We start from the raw sequence: 27,216 nt of genomic DNA, 5'->3' as shown, positions 1-27,216 counted from the left end.
AGCCTTCTCCTTAATAGCCGAGGCGCTCAGACGTAGAGACGAGGACGCGGTGCGGGTGGAATCAGAGATAGGGGAACTTGACTCCCAATTGGAGACTGCCCCGACGCCTGCCCTGCTCCACGCTCTCTCACTTAAGCAGTCTGAGTACCGGGCCATTGTTACTGACGCTGCCAGGGCTATGGGTAGAGAACAGCAAGGGAGGATATATGATGTTGGGAACAAGGCAGGCAAGCTCATCGCGTGGCTTGACAAAAAGGAGATGGCCTCCCGGGTGGTCCCTGAGGTGCTGGGGGAGGACGGCTTAGCTGTTACCGATCCCAGCGCTATAGTCACGGTTTTCGCCGATTACTTCGAGTCCGTTTACACTTCGGTCTCTGAGATGTCTGAGGAGGACTCGGACGCCCTTTTGAGAGAGGTGGACCTTCCGTGTCTGTCGGACATTGAACGCGACGACATGGATAGAGGCATAACTGCAGATGAGGTCGCACTAGCGATACGCTCTCTGAGGTTCGGCAAGGCACCCGGCCCCAACGGCCTCCCGGTGGAGCTTTATAAAATAAAGGCCGACACCATCGCCCCGCCCCTACGGGACATGTTCCTGGAGGCGCGAGAGATGAGCGCGCTCCCCCCTGACCAGAGGTTGGCCACCATTGTGGTCATTCATAAGGAAGGGAAGCCTAGAGACCTGTGCTGATCGTACCGCCCTATTTCCTTGTTGAATGCCGAGCCTAAGATCCTGGCTAAATTACTGGCCAATCGACTGGTGGGCGTGATTGGCGACTTGGTTCACCCGGATCAATCGGGCTTCATTCCCCACCGCAACACCGCCCTTAACCTTAGGAGACTGCACGCGGTCATGGCGAGGTTCCGTACGCTCCGAGAGCCGGCCGTTTTGGCGTCTTTGGATGCCACGATGGCCTTTGACTCCCTTGAGTGGAACTACCTGTGGGCGGTGCTGACGAAGTTCGGGTTTGGCCCTGAATTTGTAGGATGGGTCAAACTTCTGTATGCCAGTCCACTTGCCAATGTTACAGTCAATGGCCGAGTGTCTGCATCTTTTGCTCTCCGCAGGGGCACCAGGCAGGTTTACCCCTTGTCGCCTTTGTTGTTTGCGCTGGCGCTGGAACCTCTGGCTGCCTGGTTACGGGTTCACCCGGATATCAACGGGATACGGTGGTCTTCTGGCTTTGAGGAACGCGTGTCTTTATATGCGGATGACATCTTGCTCTACCTTACCTCTCCTTGTCAGTCCCTTATCGTGGTATGCGACGTGCTGCGTACCTTTGGTAGGTATTCGGGCCTGGTCATCAACTGGTCAAAGTCGCACTTATATGTTTTGAGTGGTGAGATTCCGCGGCTCCCAAGGGGTTGCACCATACAAATCGCGAGGCAGGGGTTTAATATATATTTTTTTTTTTTAAATATATTTTTATTGCAGGAATTAGCAAATTGTTACATACTTGACCAGCATTATAAATCAAACAAAGGCAGTGAAATGCAACCCTCCGTCCCCCAGCAATATGTATACAGCCATTAAGCCCATAGCCCAATGGTTGGGCGGCATAATCCAAGGGGGGCTCAACAGGAAGTTGAAGCTGGTCCGGATGATCCATCGTCCGTCATCTGCTTTTCTAAACAAGCCCACAAAACCAAAAGAAAACCCCTCCCTCAAAACACTATAAACCGAATAAACCCCCGCCCCACCCCGCCATCAGTGCACGGCAACAACCGCAGTAGGATTGGTGATAGGACCCATGAGGAGAGTAACAGATCTGAAAGGTGTAATCGCCTATCGGGACTCGGGGCGAGCTGCTTCCTCACTTTCGGAGTCGCTGGGGGCGCAATAATCCCTTAGGGCCTGTACCAATGTCTCCCATTCCAGCGCTGCCTCCTGCGCCTGCTCGTTATGCTGTCTCCTAGCTAACTGATACCTCAGCGTGCTTTCTCCCGCTGATCATTTCAAGAGTTCGCTGTGCCATCGGCCTCCCGTCGGACCAACCCGTGCCTTCCAGTTCCTGGTCACCTCTCGTTTTGCAAGGAGAAGCCCCAAGTCAATAAATTTGCTAGTAATTTTGTTTTTGGGGGTATGTGGAAACCAGTGGAGGAGTCCCACTGCTGCATCAACCAATAATGACCTCCCTGTTACCTCCTCCAGGGTCTTCCCCACTTCCGTCCAGTATAAGGACAATCCCGGGCAGGACCACAACATGTGGAGGAGGTCTGCCTCCGGCGCCTGGCACCTGGGGCAGTCCGCAGTGTCCGTAGCAAAATACTGTTTGATTTTCGCCGGGGTCAGATATGCCCTGTGAAGTATATAGTAATGGACCAGTTGGAATCGGGCGTGACGCGTGCCCTTCCAGGCTCGTCGCATGAGTTGGGACCAGGTCGTCTCTGGGATCTCCCTACCTATGTCCTCCTCCCAACGTGTTCTCAAAGTGGTGAGGGGGGCCAGCCCCTCATTGATTAGTCTGCCGTAGAGGCAAGTGACCGCCTTCACCGTACCCGCAGACATCATGACGTATTGGCACACCGGAGATGTAGGGGGTTCCTCTTGCCCGTGTTTCCAGTGTGCCTGGATCGCTCGGACCAGGGCCGAGTGCAACAGAAAGTCACCGCGAGGAACCTCGAAACGGTCAATGAGCTCCTGAAAGGGCAAAAGCGCCCCGTCCTCGTAGAGGTCCCCTACCAATTGTAGGCCCGCGTCTTCCCAGTCCGCAAACCGCGACCAATCATCGCCGTGGGGCAGAGCCGTCAGCATGCCCAAAGGTATTTCGGGCGCATACGGTATTCGCAGTTGGCCCCGGGCATGGACCCGGTTCCAGCACAGGCGAATGGTCTTCTCCTCCATCGATAAGTCCTGTAAAGCCAACCGTTGTCGCAGCGCTATGAAGGAGAGAACATGTCTGGCCATCCCCGTGCCCCTCCTGTTCTCCGGGCCCCGGAATTCCCTGGCTATCTCCTGGGTGAGGGTCTGTAGTTGCACCGCTAGGTAGTATTTTTCGAAGTCCGGTACCGCAAGCCCACCCTCGTCCTTCGGTCTCATCAGGGTCTTGAGGGCCACTCTTCGGCGGCCCGAGCCCCAGAGGAATCCGACTATCATCGACCGTAAGAGTCTAAATGTGGCCGGCGGTACCCAGATCGGTAACGTTCGGAAATAATACAGCAACCGGGGGAGCGCCACCATTTTGAGCAAAGCAATCCGCCCTGCCACCGAGAGCGGTAGCGTCGCCCAGAAATCCATATTACCCCGTAGCGCTCGGGTGCTGCGAGCAATATTCCCATCCAGGAGGTCAGCTGGTTCATGGTAAACGTACACCCCCAGGTATTTAAAGCAGTCAGGTTCCCATCTAATCTCTCCACCAACAACAGGGCTAGGCGTGCCTCTGCGAACCGGGAAGAGACAGGTCTTAGCCCAGTTCACTCGAAGGCCCGAGACCTCCCCAAACGTCGTGAGCGCCGTCGCAGCCCCCTGCAGGGCAGTAACCGGGTCCTCAAGGAAGAGCAACAGGTCATCGGCGTAGAGCGAGATGTAATGTGGGCCCGAGGGTGTCCGCAGGCCATTATAATGGGTTCCCGATCGGAGTAGCAGAGCCAGTGGCTCCACCGCCAACGCAAAGAGAAGTGGTGATAACGAACAACCCTGTCTCGTGCCCCTCTCCACCGGGTATTGTGAGGAAACCAGCGGGCCTGCCCGAACCCTGGCCGATGCCGAGGCGTATAGGACCGTTGTCCATCTGATGAAACCCTCGCCAAGGCCGAATCGCAGTAACACAGTGCGCAGGTAGTCCCATTCGAGGCTGTCAAAGGCCTTCTCTAAGTCCACCGATAGGACCATCGGGCACGGGGCGTCCACGAGCGGTTCTCCCAACAAGCGGAACAACCTACGGATGTTCATGGTCGTGTTTCGCTTGGGGATGAATCCAGCCTGGTCTTCGTGTACCAGAGAGCCCATGTGACCCAGCAGCCTCGAAGCCAAGATGCTGCTCAGTATTTTATAGTCGACCGTTAGCATTGATAAAGGACGGTAGGACGCCGGATCGGACGAGTCCCTTCCCGGCTTGAGAAGGGGCACTACTAAGGCCTCGCACATCGAGCCGGGGAGCCGACCAAGTCTCTTCGCCTCTCTGTATACTATCAATAACCTTGGTGCTAGGAGGTCAACATAAGCTGCATAAAATTCAACAGGAAGGCCGTCGAGGCCCGGGGTCTTATTCCTCGCCATCTTTTTAATGGCACTGCGGATCTCCCCCAGTTCAATGTCTGACCCCAGGGTTTTCGCCACGTCAGGCTCCACCATCGGGAGCTCCAGGGGTCGTAGATAATCATCAAGCAAGTCAGGGTCTCTGGCAGAGCGACTGCGGTACAAGCGTTCGTAGTAGCGCAGGTAGCAGCTCAGGATCTCGGGCTGAGTGTGCACTTCGGTCCCGTCTGCCATGCGCATGGACGTCGTCAGTAAGGCCTGGCGTGTGGGGTTAGCCAGCCATGCCAGCAGTGCGCTCGACCTATCCCCCTCTGCAAGGGACCTAACCGTATAGGCCTTGTAGTCGAAACAGCGCAGCCGTTCAACCTCCGCCGCCACCGCTTCCTTCGCCTCTACCGTACGCTCCTGGAGTTCAGGGTGCCCGGGGCGGCGGAGCTCCAACTCACGGAGCTTCCGATCCGCAGTAGCTAAGTCGTCAAGGATAACCCGCCTTATGCCTACCTTTTTAGAGATGCAATAACCCCTCACCACCACCTTAAAAGCATCCCATTCTAGCGCCCTCGAGCTCGCAGTGCCCCTGTTGGTAGCGAAATATTCCGAGATCTTATCTCCTAGGTCCGCCTTGAAGACACTGTCCTCAAGGATCTCGGGACGTAACTTCCAGGTGGGCACCGCAGGCACCCCAGGAAGCCAGCGAAGGTCCAGCAGGAGGGGGTTATGATCTGAGATGGTCCTGGTTAAATACTCAGACCGGACCGCCGCTGAAACCAGTTCAGCCGAGCCAAGAAATCCGTCTAGTCTAACGTGTAGCTCGTGCAGTCTCGAGAAGTAGGAATAATCTCTCGCGGCAGGGTGCTGCGCCCTCCAAATGTCAGTCAGACCCCAGTGCATCTGCCAGTCCCCATGACCTTTAGCCACACGGCGAACCGGAGAGTCAGGGAGAGGCGGATGCGAGCGATCAGTCTCCACATTCACTACTGAGTTGAAATCTCCACCTAGCAAGAGGGGCCCGGAGAAGAAGTGGGCCAACGAGCCCGATAACCTGGAAAAGAAGGCAACTTGGTCCATATTGGGTGCATAAACACAGCAAACGTTCAGGTCCCTCCCCCCCAGAGTGCCCGAAATGGCCACATAGCGCCCCTCTGGGTCCACCACCGATTTCGTGACCTGGAAGGGAACCCCAGCTCTAATCCAAATCAGCGCCCCCCTGGCATACGCGGAGTACGACGGGCAAAAGACCTGCCCTCTCCACCTACGCTGCAGCGCCGCCCCTTCCGCCTTGTTCAGATGGGTCTCCTGCAACAGCGCCATTTGTACCCCTGTACGCACTAAATAAGCGTGTACTTTGTGACGTCTAGACATGGTGTGAAGCCCCCACACATTCCAAGTAATACATTTCACATTAGCAACATCAGCCATTGTCCCATATTGTTCGTGCAAAGTCCCCCCATCCGGGTCCCAGCAAAGAAAGAACAACAAGCAACCCAGCACTGATGGCGGACATTTTCCCCAACCAAAACTCAACAACCCCAACTCGATCAAATCCCTTACCCACCCTCCCCAGAACAGGACCCAAATAGCACCATCTAGTTCCCATCCAAACCATATCCTCAAAAAAACCCCTGTCCCCGACTAGTCCTGCGGTCGCCACCGTAGGAAGGCCTTAAGGGCCAAGTGCGGGCCGGGCGTTGGCAGTGGGCCCTCAATACTCTGGCTACCAGGACTAAAGCTAGCCCAAAACAGTACTGGTAACCCTCAGGGCACGAGCAAGGCACCCCACCCCCACCCCCCCGGGAATCATGATCAATCGTCGGTACCCGCCACCCCCACTCCGGGCCCCCACCCAAACGATTGCAGCTCACCCCGTCAACCCTGTCCATCCAGAAGGTCCTCAACCGATTTCGGTGTGATCACCGGCGTGTGGACGCTATCAGTCACCGACTCCTCCGAGTCCGTTGGTTCCCCCTCATCACCAGGGTCCGCTTCCTCTTCAACGGTGCCCTCCCGTGAGCCAGACAACGCTGATAACACCTCCAACACTCCCTTCCGCTCCGTCGATGTCTCCGCAGTTGAGGGTCCTCCCGATCGGCCACGGCGACTCCGAATTCTCTTGGATCGCCGTCGTTGTCCCGGCTCCACCACTAGCTGAGATGAAGACCCAAAGCCATCTTTCCCGGCTCTGTAAAGTTCAAGCCAGTTACAGACCTCCTCCGGGGTATCAAAGAATTGGGTTTTGTCATCGACAATTATGCGGAGCCGCGCGGGAAATAGGAGCGAGTATTGGATGCCCTCGCTCCGGAGCTCGCGTTTGACTGCCAAGAATGAGAACCGCCTGCGTTGGGTCTCATAGGTGTAGTCCGGGAAGATGTTCACCTGGCTGTTCTCCACCTTGAATGGGCCATTATGTCTGGCGGCATTAAGGATGAGGTCTCTGTCCCGAAAGTGCAATAACCGCGCTACCACCGGTCGCGGGGCACGGCCCAGTTGCGGCGGCCTCGCTGGAACTCTATGTGCTCGCTCCAGGGTGTAGAAAGAGGATAGACCCTCCGGAGCCACTGTGTCTCGGAGCCAGGCTTCTAAGTAGGCCACCATGTCACCATCCTCAATCTTCTCCGGCAGGCCCACCACTCGAATGTTGTTGCGCCTGTTACGGCCTTCCGCATCTTCCGCTCGTTGCTCCAGAACAGTAATCCGGGATAGGGCATCTTTCATTGTCGCGGCCAGGGTGCGCTGCGCTGGCTCCAAAGTTTTCACCGAGCCCTCTACTTCCTTGACTCTATCCGAAAGTTTGCTGTGATCCGCTCTAAGGAGGCCCAGACTCATCGTCACCTGGGCAATGTCCTGCTGGAGGGCCGAGCGTGTGGTCGCAATCGCCTCCAAGACACGGTCAAATTGTTGTTGCAGTGGTGCGCCACCAGAACTCTCCGGATCTTTGCGTTCCTCTTTGTCCGGGGTCTCTGAATCTGATGCGGCTGGGGTAGTCCCCTTGGCTCCCCTTGGTTTCCCCATGTCGCAGGGATCACGCTGTGTGGATCCAGCCAGAGGCGCCACCAAGTGCGGGCTTCGGCTATGTCTCTCCCGGTTATTGGCCTTCGGGTCGGGGGTCGGCGATCTCCGTCTCCAGGGCCTGTTGGACCTCCACAGCTTCGGCCCGCGCCGCCACCACGTCGTCGGAGGGCACTGGGGAGGAGGCGGAGACAGTTGGCGCCAGGTCGGGCAGGCCCGCCTGGCTGATGAGGTCCCGGAGCGAGGGTCACCAACACCACCGGAGACTTTGTGGCGCCTAGGGGCAGTGCCTCCCATGGGAGTGGGTCGATCGGGGAAATGCAGCCAAGTGCGGTCTAGGGGGGCAGCACCGCAGGCAGGGCCTCCAGGCGTCCGTGTGCCGAGGTCCACTATAGTGAGGGCATCCGACTCTCCAGGTGCATTCCCGGTTGCCTGAGTCCAATCAGATCTGTACCCAAATCCTCATATCGCAGGGAAGCGAAAAGGTGGAGGGTGCGCTGTAGCTAGCGATGCTCCTCCAGTTCAATGGTCCCGTCCAAGGGGACAATGAGGTCCGGGCGCCATGTTGGGTCGCACTCCGCGGATCCACAAACTTAGATTTTCCGTCGGGTCACCTCATGTATGGGCTGCACCGAATTCCCCGGCAGGTCCCAGTCGATCCGATCAACAGTTTGCGGGGGTTAGGGTGCCCCACGGCCTCCGATTTACAGGATAATTCCGGGCTCAGTCCCGGAGAAGAGCTCTCAGGCGACCACCGCCATCGGCGCCCAAGCCACGCCCCCTCGAGGCAGGGGTTTAAGTACCTGGGCATCTATATTTCAACCGATGCACGGACACGTTATGCGAACAACTTGCTTCCCCCTCTTGCACGCCTTCGGCGTGATGTAAAGGGGTGACGGAAGCTACCACTTTCCCTGCTTGGACGTGCGGCGTTGTTCAAAATGATGTCCCTGCCCAGATTTTTGTATGCGCTCCAGAATACCCAGGACCCGGTCCCCTCCGGGTACTTCAGAGAGGTCGAGGGCTTGCAGCAGGCCCTCCTCTGGGACGGCAGACCCCGCATTGCTATAACCAAACTCACGCTCCCGTGGTACGACGGAGGTATCGCTTTGCCTGATATCCGGAGGTATTATTGGGCCTCCCAGCTAGCCGCCCTCAACCATGGTCTCTACGGTCCAGCCGATAGCCCGGGGTATGCCATGGACCGGTGGCTCCTTGATGGTGGGAATTACTACAGGGCTTTGTACTCGAGATCTCTGGATGGAAGAATGACAGGTCCTACCAGGACAGCAGTGCACATATGGAGGGCTGTCACAAAGGCACAGGGATGGAAGGGGAAGATCACATTGGCCACCCCACTTTACGACTCAGACCTACTGGGTAAATTGTGGCACACTAAGGGGTTTGACCGATGGGACCTCATTGGTATCTCCAAGGTCGACGATATGATGGCTAAGGGTGGGATAAAATCTTTCGCCGCTCTACAAACGGAGTTTCAACTGGGAGCGACGGAATTTTTTAGGTACGCCCAATTGCGGCATGCCCTTTTGGCTGTGCTGCCGGTGGGTGAGAAGGTCCCGGAGTCATCCCCGCTGGAAGATAGGGTGCTGGATGGTCATATGCCGGACAGTGCCGTCTCGCTGATCTATAAAAAACTGATTAATGTCCGAACGGACCTCCTTCTGAGTGTGAGAGACCAATGGGTGCATGATGGAATTGAGCTGGATGATGAGGATTGGCAGTGTGCGGTGTCCTCCCCCAAGGAAGTGGCAATCCCTGCCAGACTACGCTTGGTCCAACTGAAAATTTTGCATAGAGTGTATGTGACCGGTTCCCGGTTGATCCATATGGGCCATTCGGTGGTCTTTGTAGGCGTGGATGTGGTGAACTGGCCACCTTCATGCACATTATCTGGGAGTGCCACGCGGTCGCTTCCTACTGGAGGCGTGTTCACGCGGTGATGTGTGAGGTGACTGGTGTCGACTTGCCGGCTGAAGCCCGGCGCTGCTTATTGAATGTGTGGGGCCCCGCGGACTACAATAATGCGCAAACCCAGTGGGTCACTTTGGGAAACATGGTGGCAAAGCGTGACATCGCTCAGAAATGGGGAGCCACATAGCCTCCCACTGTGGAATTGTGGAAGATCAATATGGATTGGTGCATGCTTCGTGAGAAAACAGTGTATGTGGCCCGGGGCAAACCCAAGAAGTGGCTTAGGATCTGGGGGGCCTGGAACGAATACAGGGGTGATATCTGTCTCCCTCCGGACACTGCCCCATTGGAGTTACGACATTCCCCTTAGCCTTTACTTCCAACCTAACTGCCATTATATTGCAAATCCTGCATTCTTCCCCTCCCGATATCGTCCATTATGCACTGTTCATACGTGTACGCTTTGGGCCCAAGGCCCAGCCTTCTCCTCCGCTGGGTACTCTCGCACTTAGGTACTTTTGCCTTGCCTTTTTCGCACTGTTTTTGGTGCTTTTTTTTAATGGTATTTTCATTTCTGTTTTCATTACTTCTAACATAAAACTAAACCTTGTACGATTTTATAATATGCCCTGTGTGCACTGATCATCCTCTTTTTGTAATGCTGCCTTGCCTCCGGGATGTAAGGCTGAATAGCCGTGTACTTTGATCTGTAAATAAAGGTTTTCCCAAAAAAAATATATATATATATCAGGTGTGTAGAGGAGTTCTGACAACTTGTGAGTCTGGTGCTTGTGCACCTGCTGCACCATTCAAATCCTGACCCTAGTGCCTGAAAGATAACAGCACTTGTGACTGTCTGTTAAGTTGTAAAATATAGCAATAATCAGTGTTTAATGGGGAGCCTGAAGCTTTTGGTCCTGGAACCACTACACCTGCTGCACTATTGAAATCATGACCCTAGCCCTTCCTAGATAACTGCACTTGTGACTGCCTGTTTAGTTGTAAAATATTGAAATATTAGGTGTTTAGGAGAGTTGTGACAGCTTCTGCCCTTGGTGCCACTGCACTTGATGCACCGTTTAAAGCAAGCCCTTTTTAACTGCAAGGTAACTGCAATTTTGACGGCCTGCATAGTAGTAAAATGAAGCAATACTAGGTGTTTGGAGGAGTTCTGACAACTTTTGGGCCCGGTGACACTGCACCTGCTGCACCATTAAAATCATGAACATGTCTGCAAAGTAACTGCATTTTTGACTGCTTGTTTAGTAATAAAATATAGCAATTTGAGGAGTATAGTGGGATGCCTAGAGCTTTTGGTCATGGTGTCACTGCACCTCTTGCACCATTGAAATCATGACCCTGTTGTCTGCAAGGTAATTTTGCTTGCGACTGCCTGTTTTGTTTTATATTTTAGCAATAATCTGGGTTTAGTGGGGTCAGTAGAGCTTTTCGCCTCGGTGCACGGCGCCTACTGCTCCACTCAAATCAAGTCCCTTTAAACTGCAAGGTAACTGCAATTGTGACTGCCTGCTTAGTAGTCAAATATAGCAATATTATGTGTTTAGAGAAGGCTTAGTGCTACTGCACCTGCTGCGCCATTCAAATCATGAGCCTGTTTTCTGCAAGGTAACTGTGGCTGCCTGTTTCTTAGTAAAATATAGGCTTCACAAGATCCGCAGCGGCTTAAAAGGTGAGGTGAGGACCAAAAAAGAAAAAAGAAGCTGTCTGCCTTACCTAAGGGAAGAGATCTTACCTTGACAGTGAATGGGGCCTAAGCAGGGTTAACAGCTTTTGTAGAAGAATAGTAAATGCCTTCAGTCTGAGAAAGTTAACAAAAAAACGTTCCACTTAAAAGCGAATGAACACAGTAATTCAGCTGTGGGAACTGATAAGAGCCTCAGTTTAAGATATATTAAATACAAGAGATTTCACGGGCACAGAGCTGTGCAGGCGAAACCAAGAAAAGGGTCAGTTTGCAGTGTAAAAATGAGCTGTGTCCATGTTGCGCTTTGGGCCATTTCCTGTCGCAGCCACAAGGCCTATCTACACAAGTGAATAACCATTTTTGTCGGAAGAAATGTGGAAGCATAGAATAGTAGAACATTTATTATTACCAACTGGAGTTCGCTTTATTGTTGCATTCCTAATGTAAGTCAGTGTGTAAGAAAGAAGATATTTTGAAAAATACCCTCTAAATATTATGCTATTGTGGGTACAAACAAATTCAGAGATGTGCAAATAACCACTGCGCTTAAACTCCCTAACTTGTGCCCATTTCAGAATTACATAGGTTTCCTTGATACCCATTTTTCACTCTACATATTTCACTATATGAATTTGCCTATACTCGGAACACTAACAAAAAACGCTGTACGTGCAGCTCAGTTGTTGCCTCTGGCCACCTTGGGTTCTTGGAGAACCTACAACCCTATATATCCCTTCAAATAGAAGGGTCAAGCCGATTTAGTGTTATGTTGCTTTTGTAAATCTGCCATTGTGACAAAAAGTTACAGATGACAACGATGTGACAAAGGGATGTTTTTCCTACTCATTTTCAATATTTCTTTATTTCAACTCTTAGGTGCCTATTACGATCTTGGTCGTAAAGCCTCCAACCTTTGGTCAGAGGCTTTATGACAGATCGTCGGTTTCATTTCCGACCGGCTGATTGCAATACAGCCAGTCGAATTTAAACCGGCCGGTCGTTCCGGCTTGCTGCCGACAGTCCCGTAATCCCATAGGAAGGCGTTTTCACCTTCTGGATTACAATGCTCAGTTTACAACAGGCTTTCCATGTCGGGCTTTCCGACATGGAAAGTCTGTTGGAAAGTGAGTTTGGGGGCCCCTAGCAGGCCGCCTTCTCCTTGCAGCCTCCGGTTGGGGGCTGAGGGGGCACCTATGGTGCCCCCCTGTTAATCCCTTCACCTTGTGTTAAGCCCCTTGTGGTGCCTGCCAAAGGGTGCAGGGATTAACACTACCTCCCATTTCCCCATGGGAGCTTTGTCTACAGCCGGTTTTCGGCCGTAACACATGCTTCCCAAAGGGACAAGTGGGAATGTGAGAAAATCATGTGCAGTCACATCGTAATTAGGCTGTCGGGACCACTGACTGGAGGTCTGTCGGTCCCGTTTCCACCACGATGTCGGTCGGAGGAAACTACGACCAACATTACAATAAGCCTGTTATGGGCACATGCATCAAAGGTTTAGCAATTTAGGTACTCGCAACTTCTTGCGATTTTGTAAATTGCGCTTGCATTTAAGGAATCACAATATGCAATGGTCTGGAGAATACATGTGTGTATAGGGTAGCACAGGGTTCACTGTGCAAAAGAATGATTTGCTGTAAAGAGAAGCATTTTGGCAATGCGAATACATTTTCAGGAACAGTGTTTGTACTAAGATTACAGTGCTACATTTCCAAAGTGCTTCGTTTTTTCAGGGAAGCACATTCTTATACAGGAATTCACAGAACGTAACTGCTATGGGGATGTCTCCGGAGAGCAGTTCTCTGGAAGGTGCTGCATTAAAATGCCCTCACACAACAACTTAAAACACGTTCTCAAAGGCTACAGGTTTGAAGCATTTCGTTATGGCACTGAGATGCAGAACCACAAATGGGCAATGAAAGGAAGTCAGCCTAGCAGTATGCCCCCTTAAGAATCACCAAAGTACCAGGTGGTTTGCTGTTGCCAAGAGCGTTAAGCAGAGACAGAGCAAAGAACAGGGACCGATCCTAGATTAAAACTGAACAAGGGAAACTTTCCTGCAACATGCTTGTTTTCACTTGTATGGCCGCTTCAGAAGGCCTAACTGGTGCAGAGAAGTGTGGCTCAATGGTTAGAGCGGCAGACCCTGATGCAGGAGTCTGGCTGGGACCAGGGTTCAATTACGCCTCGGCGGGTCTCGGGCTCAATTTCCTCAGACCTGATAATTCTCGCCTTGGTGCCTATTCTGATCATGAGCCCCACTTTGCACCTCTGGGCAATAGCTTGCTTAATCTCTACAACGGCCCCAACAACGCTGAGGATGCCTGACTTCACCTTGGGGGTGCCCAGGAGTGGGCTCCTAACAGGGAAACGCCAGGAAGAGTTCCTCAGCGGTATTCGTACAAGCGCCGAGATGCCTAGGGGTAGTTGTGCGCTATATAAGTGCGTAATTATCCTTATCATCCAATGCAAAGCGAGAATCAATACACAATACTCACCAGAGAAATAGGGACCAGGATTGTTAGAATTGCGACGTGATGCACGCACATGAGAAAGTCTTTTTGCAGGAAACTGTTCATTGCGAGTACAAAGTGCCTCTTCGCATCCAAGTCCCCTTTCACTTTGCATTTGTACCAGTGGCAGATATACATGGCATAGATATCGTAGACCATGTAAGGGATCAGAAACCAGACGTACGCCGTGGCCAGCCAATGTCTGCAAGAAAGCAAACACAAATTACAACTGTACCATTGTGCCCAGGTTACAGCTTAGTGAGGCATGCCAAGTCACAAGGATGAAAGCCCGGAGATAGCATGCTTTATGACTTTTGAGGCATTGTGTCCGGGTCACCGAGGGCTGCCCGTGCACGAGCTATCAGTACACATGGCAAGCCATAAATCCACCTTCCAAATTCAATTACATATGGTTATGTCTTGACATAGTTAAAAGTGTTTGTGTAATAAAACCAGATGTTTGCAACTTTTTTTTTTTCTTTTTTTTTGTTCCAAGACCTTTATTGTCAGTATGCACACAAGTTACACAGCTTAACGCCCACAACCTTAAAAGAAAAGGCCGGCGGCGTGTTGTTGAATCAAATAAACATGAGCAGATTGCATGCATAACATACGTTAACGTACATAGCAAGTCGCCTACAACCACTTTGGGTCGGCCGCGTTTACAAAATCAGTTGGTCTCAGTTTTTTCCTAATTTTATTTAAATAACATATGTCTAACATAACTTGATCAGTCCACTACCGCATTCCAACTTCAGCTCCACATTTCAATAACTCGATATATGTGAAACCACTATCCAGTAAGTCTCATGCTAGCTATCAGCTATTGCTAATGATGTTGTGTGCCCCTTAGTCCTCTATTTGCACGTTTAAGTATGTGGTGAAATATGACCAGTAGTCTCTGGGTCTAGATCTCGGCGGGAGGGATTCCTCGTATGTCCTAAGAGTATCTTGGCAATACGCCATGTCCTGTATCCAATGTTTGATTTGGGGTGTATGTGAGCTATCCCAGCACATAGAGAGTCTGCGTTTGGCTAATAATAATGCTACGACGCAAAATTTACGTCGCGTCGCTTTCACGTTATGTAGTAGGCCCAATAGACAACATGTAACTGTACATGCAATCGGTACTCCCACCATCTCTGTCAGTTTTTCTGTCACTTCCGCCCAGTAAGCCTGTATCTTCACACAGTTCCAGGCCAAGTGTATAAAATCTGCTTGGTCATGACCACATCTTTTACATCGTGCTTCCTCGTGTAGTCCGTATCTGTATAATTGGGCAGGAGTGTAATAGACCTGGTGGAGGTATTTGAAGTGGATTATACGTAGGTTGCCATTTGGCGTTAGCATTTTCGTGAGTGTGCATGTGGCCTCCCATTCTTTGTCTGTAAGAGGTGTGTCCAAAAGCATATTCAATTTTCCCAGTGCCCTGGTAGCCCTACGGTCTAGTTCTGTCTGCGCCCGAGTATACAGTCGTGAGACCAAATGTGAGGTGTTTGTGGAGGTGATCAATAGTTGTAGGGTGTCCATCGTCTGGGGTTCGTTCGGGAATGTCGGAAAGTGTTGTTTCATCGCTCTTTTAAGTCTGTAGAATGTAAAGCGAAAGAGTGTCGTCTGGTTTTGAATAAAGATGTTTGCAACTTTGAGAGGGAAAGAGTAACCCTCCAGAGTTCTCTCGAAGTGGTGGTGTCTTATTTCCTGCACCAGCAGTAACACTTTTAAACTTAAGGTCACTAACTACTAACAACAGCTCTCCATTCAGGGTCTCCCAGGTAGATTCATGACCTTAGAATAATTTCCAGCCAGATAAATCTCGGAAACACCTACATTTTATCATTAACAGCGAAAATTATTTCTGCTTTCAGTTTTCTTCAAACTTTTTTAGAATCGAGAATTCAGCAAAAGAAGTTTAAAACAGTAACGTCACAGAGGACAAGCATGCCAACCAGTCTTGCCTAGCTATAACCACAAATGAGACCGATTAGCATTGCCAATGTTTGTTTATAGTAGTTTGTCATTGTTAGACCTGCCATCCTTGGCGTCGTTTCCCTCTAACGTTTTGCCTTCAGAACTCCTGTTTCTGCAGACTTTTTTTCCCATTTATTTATTTATTGTTTCAGCTAACAACCTTACGCTATTTTAAGAACATACGATATAAAAAAACCTCAATAAAAGCCTTTGCACAGCAATCTATTCAATCAATCAATCAAGATCCTTTATTCGGTATTTCAAATATATAAACACCATAAAAGTACAGATAAAATTTGCATTAAAATTGTTTCAATAAAAGAATCATTCTAAAAAAAAAAATTTTAAAAAAAGAGTACCAAGTTAAACAATTTCAATCAGTGCCATCAAGAACAGTAGCTAGCACAAAATAGTCCACAGGATGGTAAGAAAACAATGTGCACATTTCATGAAAAAAGTTTAAAAGTTAATACGCTGAGTATGTTACAACAACTAACCAAAATTTTGCCTTTGCTTTATACAAAACTTCAAGAATTGGGCTACGTTTTTTGCAAAGCTAGGATCTTCCAAGAATTGTAAGGCAAGATAAGCCGGGCTACATCTCCTTAAGCCCAAGATTCTTAATAAGGGGAACAACCATTCTTTTCTGGGTTCTCTGTAAAACTTACAAAAAATAATTGCGTGTATTGTTGATTGGGGCGAAAGGTTGTTATTGTTATTGTTATGTATACTTGTAAAGCGCAGCATTCATCCAACCAGGATATCACGGCGCTGCAAAATTGAGCAGTAAAACCTAGGGCAATTTCCTGGGACTTATTGGTTATTCTGGTGTGCGGAATAATGCAGTTTTTAGTTTTTTCTTAAAGATGGGGTAGGAGTCCGTGAGTCGGAGGTTGATGGGCAGATCATTCCAACATTTAGCAGCTATGTGTGAAAAGGCACGTCCGCCCATCCTGGATAGCTTGATCCGTGTGGTGGCAGCTTTGGCTGAGGCTTGTGAACGTACGTTCCGTGCTGGAGCATAGAACTTAATTCTATTCCGTAGAATGTAAGGGCCAGTATTGTGTATCGTTTTATGGGCGATGCATAGCATTTTGAACGTGGCTCTTTGCCTCATGGGCAGCCAATGTAAGGCTCTCAAGCAGCTTGTAGCGGAATCATACTTTCTCTTATTGCAAACAGCTTTAGCTGCAGCGTTTTGGACCAGTTGTAGTTTTCTAAATAAGTAGTCCGACATACCAACAAATAGTGAATTGCCATAGTCCAGCCTGCTAACTAGTAGTGACTGGACTAGGATCTGTCTGCATTCCAGTGGGATCCAGGGGAAGACCCGTTTCAATCTTTTTAGTATGGCAAATCCTTTGCCACATATTGAGGTGACATGGCATTTCATCGATAGAGTGGTGTCCAGCTGAATTCCTAAGTTTCTAGCAGACGATGTGGGATTGGGTGGAGAACCTAAGGAAATTGCCCACCAGGTGTTATCCCAGAGCTGTTTAGCCCCACCGAAGAGGAGAATTTCTGACTTGTCAGCATTTAGTTTTTAATAATGGCCATGCATCCAATTGGATAGCTCTGACAGGCAGTTTTGCAGTCTACTTTTGGCGTCATTTTCCCCATTTAGTGTTACCATCAGCTGAGTATCGTCAGCGTAGGAGCAGATATTAATGCCCCATTCCTTGCCAATCGACGCCAATGAGGAGACGTATACATTGAACAATGTTGGGCTCAATGTTGCCCCTTGTGGCACTCCATATTTAATCTTTCGAGGGGTAAAGGTACAGTTGCCTAGACAGATGGACTGGGATCTGTTTGATAGAAAGGACTCCAGCCAATTTAGGGTTTTACCTTGTATACCTTTTGCGGCAAGTATGTGAATTAACAGTTTATGGGACACGGTATCAAACGCCGCTGATAAATCAAGGAGTATCAGGGCGACCGTTTTGCCTTTATCGACCTGCATTCGAATATCGTCCATTACAGCCAGGAGCGTTGTCTCTGTGCTGTTATTTGATCTAAAATCGGTTTGGGAGACATCTAGTAGTTTGTTGGTTTCCAGATAACTTGACAGTTGTTTTGTTACCAGTCTTTCTAAAACCTTGGATAGAAAGGGGAGCTGTGAAATGGGACGATAATTGGCTGGGTCGTTTATGTCCGCGCCCGCCTTTTTTAGTAATGGGATTACCGCCGATTTTTCCCAAACTTCTGGGAATACAGCTTGCTCCAGGGACTGGTTAAGAACTTTTGTGACTGCTGGGCCAATTATGGGTGTTAGTTGAGAGAAAATATAGTGTGAACACACATCCCACGGCGAGCCTGATTTGATTTCTGACATGGCTTTAGTGACCTCGTCTTCTGAAAGCGGGCCAAAGGTAGAGCAGTTGGCTTGCAAAGTAGAGTCCATCTGATACTCCACAGGGGCCTGGCTGTAATTTGTAAAAGAGGCATATATTTTGTCGATTTTATCACTAAAAAAAGTCACTAATTTTTGTGCAATTTTCTTGTGATGGAGTCAAGTTAGATGTAAGACTGGGGGGATTGCAAAGTTCTTTTACGATTTTAAAAAGCTTCTTGGACGAGATTTTATTCTCTAGTATTTTTTGAGAGAAATAGTCTTTCTTTGCTTTGCGTATGGCGGTATGGTATATTCTCAGTTGATGTCTTCAGGGTTTCTACTTACTCTCCATTTATGCTCAAGTGTGGTGCATTTTCTTTTTTCAATTTTTAGGTCTGGGCCATACCATTTCTCAGAGGTTTTCGGTTTAGATCGGTTGGTTGCGCGAGTCCGCGAACAATGGTCTAGTGCTTTCTCTATGTTACCACGCAATAGACAAATTTCTTCTTCGCATGTCATTTCAGAGTTGTGAATAGAAGAGAAATCTTCCTTAAATTTTTCCAAAGAGAATTTACTCCAACATTTAGTGGAGTTAGTCGGCTGATCTGGCGGTCTTTTCGTTTTTATAGGTAGGTTTAATGTAAAATCTATCCTATAATTGGTCCGTCCATGTCAAAGGGGTTATATTTGTAATGTTAGTCTTCGATATGTTAGTAAATATAAGATCTAACATGTGCCCCGCTCTGTGTGTGGGGTGAGCTATTTTCTGCGATAGTTGCATAATTTCCATGTCTGTGGCAAGTCGTTTAGTTAGGGGATTGTCAGATAGATCGAAATGAACATTGAAGTCACTGATGACTATAATGTTTTTTATAGTTGAGACAGAATGGAAGGATTTGTTCTAGGAGTTGGGTGCTAAAGTCAATTGTACTATTTGGGGGATTGTAGATGATTGCGCATCCGAGGATCTCCTGAGAATTGATGGAGATGGAGATAATTAAAACTTCGTGTTTGCCTAGTTGTGTGACTGTTTCTTGACGACATGAAAAGCTATCTTTAAATATCATGGCCACTCCGCCTCCTCTCTTAATTAGTCGATTGAGATTAATGATTTTGTACCCATTAGGTAGGGCTGCAGTAATATCCGGGGTATTGTGCTCACCGAGCCAAGTCTCCGTAATGAAAGCAAAATCAGGTTATCGCAGGGACACAGCATCAAGGTAGGTGACCAATCATTTGTTTTTGGGAAGGACACCAAATGGTGAAATATGTTCAGCCTGAAGCGTGTTAAAAGGAATTTTTCAATGCCGCTCAGTTCAAACGTTAGGTAAGGGTGCATGTTCAGAGTATTTTGAATTGTTAGAACATGCTGGACGCCTCTGAGGTCAGCCGTAGTTGTTCAAGATGAGATAAACACAATTTTTTAAAACTCTTCCAGGGAATTTCTAAAATTTATGTGGCGGAATAGTAGTACCTCATCAAGCCTAGATCCTTTAAAAAATTCTTGATATAAACCAACCAACCAATCCTGTGTCCACGTTTCAAAGAGAGGCAGTCTTGCAAGAGTGCTCAGGTAAGTGTGGATTTGGTAGAAGACCAAATAAGATACCACAGGAGGATTGGTTGGAGCTTAGCAAGGTCGGTAAGTTATGACAATCCAAGTTCCAAATGGCAGCTATATGTAGAGGTGCTGCGGGGCACGGCAAGGAGATACCTCAGGAAGTTGTTCTCTCCCTTCTGGAGCGAGTCGACCTTGCAGTACCCCCAGACTCCCGCTCCGTAGGTCGCTATGGTTAAGCATTTTACCCTGTAGATGTTAATAAGTTCCATGGGAGGCCTTTTCCCTAACCGCTGGGCAAACTTAACTAGGGCGACTGTTGCCCTAATTAAAATTAATTTTCTTGTTTCTATAGCCTACTTCCAGGAGCTTTTGTCGTCTAATAGCACACCCAGATAGGGATAGGTCTTATTGTGTTCCAATTTGATCTTTTCAATAAAGATCTCCCTGGTCTTCTTCGATCAGGGTCCAATAGACATGACAAAGGTCTTTTTGATGTTTATTCTAAGGTCTAGCTCTGCCAGTAAACGATGGTATCTATTCAGGGAGCGTTGGAGTTCTACTGGGGTTCTGGCTAGAATCACGGCGTCATCGGCGTATAACAGGGCGGGAATAGGGCGTTTGTCAATCATGGGTAATTCCTGACACCCCTCCAACATGGCATTCTCCAGGCCGGTTGTATATAAAGTGAAGAGGAAGGGCGCCAGAACACAGCCCTGCCTCACCCCCCTCTCTACGCCGAATGAGGGTGTGAGTTCGCCGTTCTTTCCGAACCTCACCCTTGCTGTAGCGTTAAGAGTACAGTTCCCGTATGAAATTTAACAGCGGTGACTCTACACCCATTTCGGACATGATCATCCATAGTTTGGAGTGGCTTACGCAGTCGAACGCCGCAGTAAGATCAACGTAAGCCATGTGTAGGTTACCGTTCTTTACGTTAACATATTTGCCAGTCAATAGGGTCAGATTTAAGACTTGGTCCATAGTACCAAAGCCCTCCCTGAACCCAAATTGGATGTCACTAAGTTTATTGTTGTCACCTGCCCATTGCTGCAGTCGTTCGAGAATAATCCTCCCCATTGTTTTGCCAAGGGAGTCTAGCAGGGAAATTGGGCGGTAGCAAGCTGGGGACTGGCGATCACCCTTTTTAAAAATTGAACCCAGGATAGATTCCGACCATGATTTTATTAGCCCTGTGGCACAGGACGCTTCGAGGACTCTGGTCAGTAGTGGGGTCCACAGTTCCAGATTGTACTTGAATAGGTCAAGTGGGACCCCATCTGGTCCCGGGGCCTCCCCCCCCGCCCCCCCCCCCCCGGCTGGCTAACCAAGCTCGCTCAACTTCCAGATGGGTCATTCTAAGATCTAGGGGGAAGACTGATTCAGCTTGAAGTGGGCCAATTATTTTTTCCACAATTTGGGCCGGGTGTTTATTGCTCGGTGAGCTAAAGATCCCTTTAAAATGTTGTACCTAGAGAGCTTTGTCAATTGCCATTTCTACTTTCAAAATTTCCCTTTCTTCTGAGAGAAAGGGGGACTTAAGAACTTTCCAGAATGTGGTGCTGTCCTTCAATTTTGAACTATTGTGCAGTTGAGTCCAGAGTTCCTTTTTCAGCTCTGATTTCCTGCCCTTTATTGCCTGGTTATATGCCCCTCTGAGGTTGACTATTGCTTGTTTATCTCTGTCTGTTTTGTGTAGGGCTTTTTTAAGGTTTGAATAGGCTTTGGTACAAGCACCATTAAACCATCCTGTATTTTTTCCCTTACCATGGTTAAATTTTCTACTTAGGGCTAGTTTTGCTACATTAGTAATATTTAAAAAATTGTCCAAAATCTCATTGTTGGTGTAAGTTGTGTACAAACAATTCTCAATTGAAGTTAAGGACTTCTTCACAATTTCTGCGGTGAGCCGATTTGGGTCTATTTTATCCTATTTTAACGTGTATCCATTTGTTTTATCTAAGGTTAAGGATCCAAGCCCATAATTCCTTGGTGAATCTCGGTTCTCTGTTTTCTTTAGAAGGGATACTGTAATACCGTTCGTGAAATGGTCACTAGTAGCTTTGTCTAGAGTGCCAAAGTTCAGGATGCGGGATGCTGCGGTTCGTGAAACAAAAGTAAAATCTATTAAACCTGAGTCCCTACCCATAAAATGCATTGATAAGTGGGACTGGAGGCTCCACTAATTAATTTGCCAGCCCCAGATCCAAAACAAACAGGATTTCGTTTAAACAATCACCTATTGGTGTGTGAGGAAAGTGAGCCAAAATATTTTTATCTTCATCCTCAATCCCACAGTTTGATTTCGTGTTATTACGAGTGCAAAGGGATTGATTAAAGTCGCCCCCCCCAGATTATCAACATATTTTTAGAATGCAAATTTTGTGACTCCTGAAGTGAAAGGGATATGTACTTGATAGTTGCCATTAATTGGACCTGATGGAGGTTATTATAGAAATTAACTTTGATGCAGGTGCCACTTTTATTCATGTTTAACTTTAATATTTGAAAGTTAGGATCGGTTCTAAGCACAATGATTTTCTTAATATTAATGAGATTGGAAATTAAAGTTGTCAAGCCCCCTTTAGCTCGCCCCGAGGCTGAGGGGACCGCAGGGGTAAAATAAGTTTTATACTCCTCCATATGGATTGGTTGAATGGCCCACGTCTCCTGTAAACAGAGGACGTCATAATCCCCCGCAAATCTCAGCCAGATGTCGTTGATCAATTTAGAGCGGAGGCCGGCTACGTTCCAGAATATTATTGTAAGTACTAGGACTTCCGGAAAGTCCAGGAAGTTCGGGGGAGTTGAGCCCTGGGCGATTGGCTCCTCGCCTTAACGGGGATTTTTTAATGTAATACCCACTCCTTCACTCATTGTGGCAGCATTCGTTTGAAGTTGCAAACTGCAGCTCTCTATGTTGATTAACTTATGCGGGTCATGGGGGTTCATGTTCCTGTTAGTGTCCTCTGCTGGTAAGACCTGAGTAGATATAGGGTTATGGTCTGTGTTCTTTGTTCCTAGGTGGATTAATGGTCCCAGGACACCCGGGGGACTGGGATTAGGGTTAATCAATCAGTCAATTTCATCCAGGGTAGATAGTAAATTGAATCTATTAGTTGTAGGAACACCATAATGATCTCCCTGGGGTTGTATGGGATTTCTGAACTTTAAATCATATGGGAACCAGGTTTTTGGAGGATAGAAGAAGCCGAGCGGGAGAATACTTATCCCTTTTTCATTTACAAACTCGTTTCCAGCCTCCCGGAGTATTTTCCTACCCAATATCGCTGATCTGAATGTTAGAACAATACAATCTCCGGACAGGGACTTCCCAGAGTTTCCCACCCACTGGAACCTTCTTGCCATCTTAAATTCTCCAAATAGTGGATTGGTTAGCCCGGTCCTCCCGCCCAACCAGTGAAGTGATTTGTTTCTAAGCGACTCCCAGGATTCATCTTCTGTAAGGCCCTTTTTTGGAACATTTGCCAGAATTATCACATAAGGAGTTGCCTCCGGGGGAAGATGAAGTGAAGGACCTACGGTGAGATGGTTCCATGTTTCATCTGGCGAAATGAAAGGTGTGGGATGTAAACTTTGTGTGGGACATGTTAATAAGGTTGCTACTTTTGGTATGCTCTGTAACCTCTCTCCCTGATGATCAGAACTTGATGTTAATAGGTTCACCGAAGGCTGTGTGTTTGGAACCGTCCTTATATCATTATTCCCCGGTCTTAGAGATCCTGTTCCTGCCATTCGAAGTTCCTTGATCTTAATCTTAGGATTGCATTTTTCCAAGGTACTTAGGGTACCTAGCTCTAAATTATTCTGAGCAGCCTCTCCCTTGAATTCTTGATTAACTCTGTTAGTGCCAGCAATCTGGGTTTAGTTACTGGTAATGATCTGATTTTCTATGAGGGTTAACCTTCCCCTCAGTTGGTCCAGGTTAACTCTAAGATAAAGGTCTAATCTTTCCACTAAGATAGTTAGGTTCTTTATGTCACTAGTAAGTGCGTCAAAGGTTCTGCCGTTCAGTTCTTTGGGTCTAACAGGACCCTTTTTTAGGCCTGAGCTCATTTGATCTTTCTTAGTGGATTTCGTTACTTTGCCCGCCCCGGGATGTTCCTCCCCTCCGATGCTGATGTTTCTTTGGGGCGTGAGGTTTCATCCCGAGGCGGGTTTCTAGTTTTTTTTTGGGGTGGTTGGAATGGGGATTCAGGGTCGCTTATTTAGGTTTCTTCAGAGACGCGTATATACACCCGTTTACAAACGGAGTAGGGGTGGGGCCACAGCCTGAGTAAGTGACACCTGTGCTTCCTGTAGAGTTGGCTCAATCGTAGGCTATAAGGAACCTGCCTCTATGGACTCCTCTACCGAGGAGATTTGTTTATTCAGAGCCCCCATAGCCCCTGTTAAGTAGTTCAGAAGTGATTGTTGTGAGTCCATTGAGTTTCTTTTTATCGCGCTTGACTTCGGGCTAGTAATTTCCTTTTACCCATATCTAAATGAAAACGTTGGTTATGTATTATTCTACAATCAGTTAGCAGCCCTGTTCTGGGATAACAGTTTTAAACAGAGTTATAATGGATAGGTCCCTTACATCACAGTCCAAGAGTACTTTGAGGGCAGGAAATCGCTAATCTCAATGGCTAAATAATTAAATCTTACTGCCAGTCCTTTCGTGGCGCGTAGAATCCTCAGAGCAAAATCCAAGAGAGTGAGCCCAGCCCGGCCTCACACGGGCAAGGACGGGCAAGGACAGGCAAGGACAGGCAAGGACAGGCAAGGACGGGCAAGGACGGGCAAGGACGGGCAAGGACGGGCAAGGACGGGCAAGGACGGGCAAGGACGGGCAAGGACGGGCAAGGACGGGCAAGGACGGGCCTGGGCTTGGCCCGCGCGCGTCCTGCCCCGCGGGTGCTCTCAGGAGTTTTTAACAGTGGCGTTGGTCCTCACGCGGGTCCTCTTGCAGGTTGTCTCCGAGACCGCACTGCCTTCTGGGGGGATGTAGTTCCCTGGCAGTCCGTGGTCTGCAAGAAAGGCAGCAAATAATTAGTGATCTCTGGATTCCACCACCGAGGTCCCACAGTCCCTGGACAGCCCAACAGCAACACGGTAAAAAAGGGCGGGAGAGATGACAGCAATTCGGAAATCAGAGAGCGCGTCAATTAGCGGACTCAAGAGGTCAATTAAACTGTAAGCTCTATATATCCGATCCCGCTGCGGGGGCTAAGAAGCTCCAGGAGTCCCCAGTTGCCAAGCCAAGTCAGGTGGGATCCCAGACACCGCGGTCTCAGCCCCAGGACCAGCAGATTTCCAAGTGAGCCTGAGGATTCGCGGCCCACCCGGAGACCCCCACAGACATGGGCAAAAGTGGTAGCAGAACTCACAATTCAGGCGGGACACCAGAAACCGTCGCTTCTGCCTCAGGCCCGGCAGATTCCTAATTGAGCCCGGGGCTTTGCGGCCCACCCAGAGGCCCAGGCAGATACGGGGCAAAGTTGTAGCAGGCCTCACAAGTCAGGTGGGATTCCAGACACCTCCTGTCCTGCCTCAGGGCAGTCAGCCTTCTAATTGAGTTCAGGGATTTGCGGCCCACCCGGAGGCCCAAGCAGATATGGGGCGAAAGGTGTAGCAGGCCTCACAAGTCAGGCGGGATTCAAGCACCCCCTCTTCTGCCCTAGGGCCATTAGTCTTCAAATTGAGCCCGGGGATTGCGGCCTAACCCGAGCCTCACGCAGATAGGGCGTGCAAATTGTAGCAGGCCTCCCTAGTCCAGCACTGCGTGAGAGGCAGCCAGCAAATACCCCGGACAGCTTACACCACAGGAGCCGCTTTACGTGAGCCAGCACAGGCCGCAGCTCGCAGCAATCTATTAAATTCATCGGAAACATTAAAATACAAATACAGTGAGATGATAAAAACACGCATTTCCATCAAAGGCATGAAACCTAAAAAAATATATATATAAATACTTCAGGTACAATGAAGTACAAGTGCAGCAGTGCTTAATTTGTGCCGGTGCTTTCCGGTGCTCAGAACAGGCACTTAATTGCCAGCACCGGGGCTTATGATTGTCTGCCACATCGTAGTGGTGTCTGCCACATCGTAGTGGTGTCTATCAATTTAGGTACGAGCACAACAACTTCTGTTTATTATTTCCTTTTCAATTTCCAATTATTAATATTTGCCTCCAAAGTCATTCCTATAGCTTTGGGGCATGTAATAGTATAATGGTCACACTTTTCAGAGTGTGATGATTAGTAGTGTGTTGGTGCTGTCATAGGCAGTGCTGCCATGGGCAACAGATGGTGCAAGCTCTAGTGTCCTCCTGTCGAGAGCCCCAGCACTATGTTTTTTCACAAAGGCCAGGAGTCGCAAATACAGTGCCAGGGGTAGCAAGGGGCAAGCCAGGGGCCACAGCTACGACCTCTGAAGAACCCTAAATGATCGTCCTGTAGGCACCAGACCAGGAGTCATCTGCAGGCCGCAGCTGTGCCCTCCCCCCATGTTGTGGGTAATTGTGCTTGAATAGGTCAACTGGGACCCCATCTGGTCCCAGGGCCTTCCCCCCCTGCTGGCTAACCAAGCTCGCTCAACTTCCAGATGGGTAATTCTAAGATCTATAGGGAAGACTGATTCAGCTTGATGTGGGCCAATTATTTTTTCCACAATTTGGGCCGGGTGCTTATTGCTCGGTGAGCTAAAGATCCCTTTAAAATGTTGTACCTAGAGAGCTTTGTCAATTGCTATTTCTACTTTCGGCATTTCCCTTTCTTCTGAGAGAAAGGGGGACTTAAGAACTTTCCAGAATGTGTTGCTGTACTTCAATTTTGAACTATTGTGCAGTTGGGTCCAGAGTTCCTTTTTCAGCTCTGATTTCCTGTCCTTTATTGCCTGGTTATATGCCCCTCTGAGGTTGACTATTGCTTGTTTATCTCTGTCTGTTTTGTGTAGGGATTTTTTAAGGTTTGAATAGGCTTTGGTACAAGCACCATTAAACCATCCTGTATTTTTTCCCTTACCATGGTTAAATTTTCTACTTAGGGCTAGTTTTGCTACATTAGTAATATTTAAAAAATTGTCCAAAATCTCATTGTTGGTGGAAGTTGTGTCTAAACAATTCTCAATTGAAGTTAAGGACTTCTTCACAATTCAGGTTCCGGGTCATGTTGGCAGGGGTTGGAAGAGGTCTCATCCCTGCTGGCCAGCATGTCGGAGACCAGAAGGAAGTTTGCGCTCCAAACAGCATCACTTCCTTTTTCCCTACGTATGCGTAGGGAAAAAGGAAGTGATGCGGCCCCCCTTTCCCTTGTCAGCAACCGTGGTGGGGCGTCCCGCCACTGATTGGTGCATCGCTCCCCAGTTGACCCAGAAGCTATAGAAATCGCTTCCTGGTCAAAGGGGGCAGCTAAGGGGCAGACCCGTTGGGACTGGTCTGCTGTGGAGGGCTTCAAAGGCCGGGGAGCGCGGGAGGCATTCTCTTGTTCCCACGCTCCCTAGGCCTGCTCTTTGCCCTCCAGCCTCTTGAGGCTGTTATTTCTCTTTTTTGTCTTCCAGGATCCAAAGTTACGTCGTGGACCCGGAACACGTCGGCAAGTTTCTTTTCTTTTGCTCCTTTTACAGGTCTGGAGGAATGGGCAGGAGCGTGCTGTGATTTTCCTCGGAGGTCCCAGCAGTGAGCGCGGACATTAGGAGGACATCAGGAGGAGAAAGGCGTTGGCTGTTACAGGCGAGGCGGCTGGTGCGGCGGGAGAGCGAGAACCTGTCATTAATAGCAGTGCAGAGACCGGAGCGAAGTGAATGCTTTGCAAACACGGTAAGGCGCACACGCGCTTCAAGGCAGCAGAAGTTCCTCGCACAGGTCTCGGGCCGAGCAGGGCACTCGGGGGCAATTTTTTCCCATAAACCTGAGAGCGCCTGAATCAAGCATTTGAAAAGCAATCCTTTGAGGAGCAAGAAGCCCGGGTATTTAAAAGGGATTATTAGAGGAAC

The 27,216-nt window shown here is 48.9% G+C and overlaps 1 protein-coding gene across 1 annotated transcript in view; it reads right to left on the bottom strand.

The window, feature by feature from the left end:
- TLCD3A (TLC domain containing 3A) overlaps positions 1-27,216 on the bottom strand; it is a 266,585-nt gene that overhangs the window by 117,926 nt on the left and 121,443 nt on the right. Inside the window, exon 3 of the mRNA XM_086954995.1 lies at positions 13,346-13,562. Coding sequence (XP_086811121.1) covers positions 13,346-13,562 — 217 coding nt within the window. The remainder of the gene's footprint in view (positions 1-13,345; positions 13,563-27,216) is intronic.

This window comes from Lissotriton vulgaris, chromosome 2_1 (assembly GCF_964263255.1).
Source record: "Lissotriton vulgaris chromosome 2_1, aLisVul1.2, whole genome shotgun sequence".
Classification (NCBI taxonomy): domain Eukaryota; kingdom Metazoa; phylum Chordata; class Amphibia; order Caudata; family Salamandridae; genus Lissotriton; species Lissotriton vulgaris.
The sequence above is the reverse complement of the archived record's forward strand: the minus strand, read 5'-3'. Positions and strand labels throughout refer to the sequence as shown.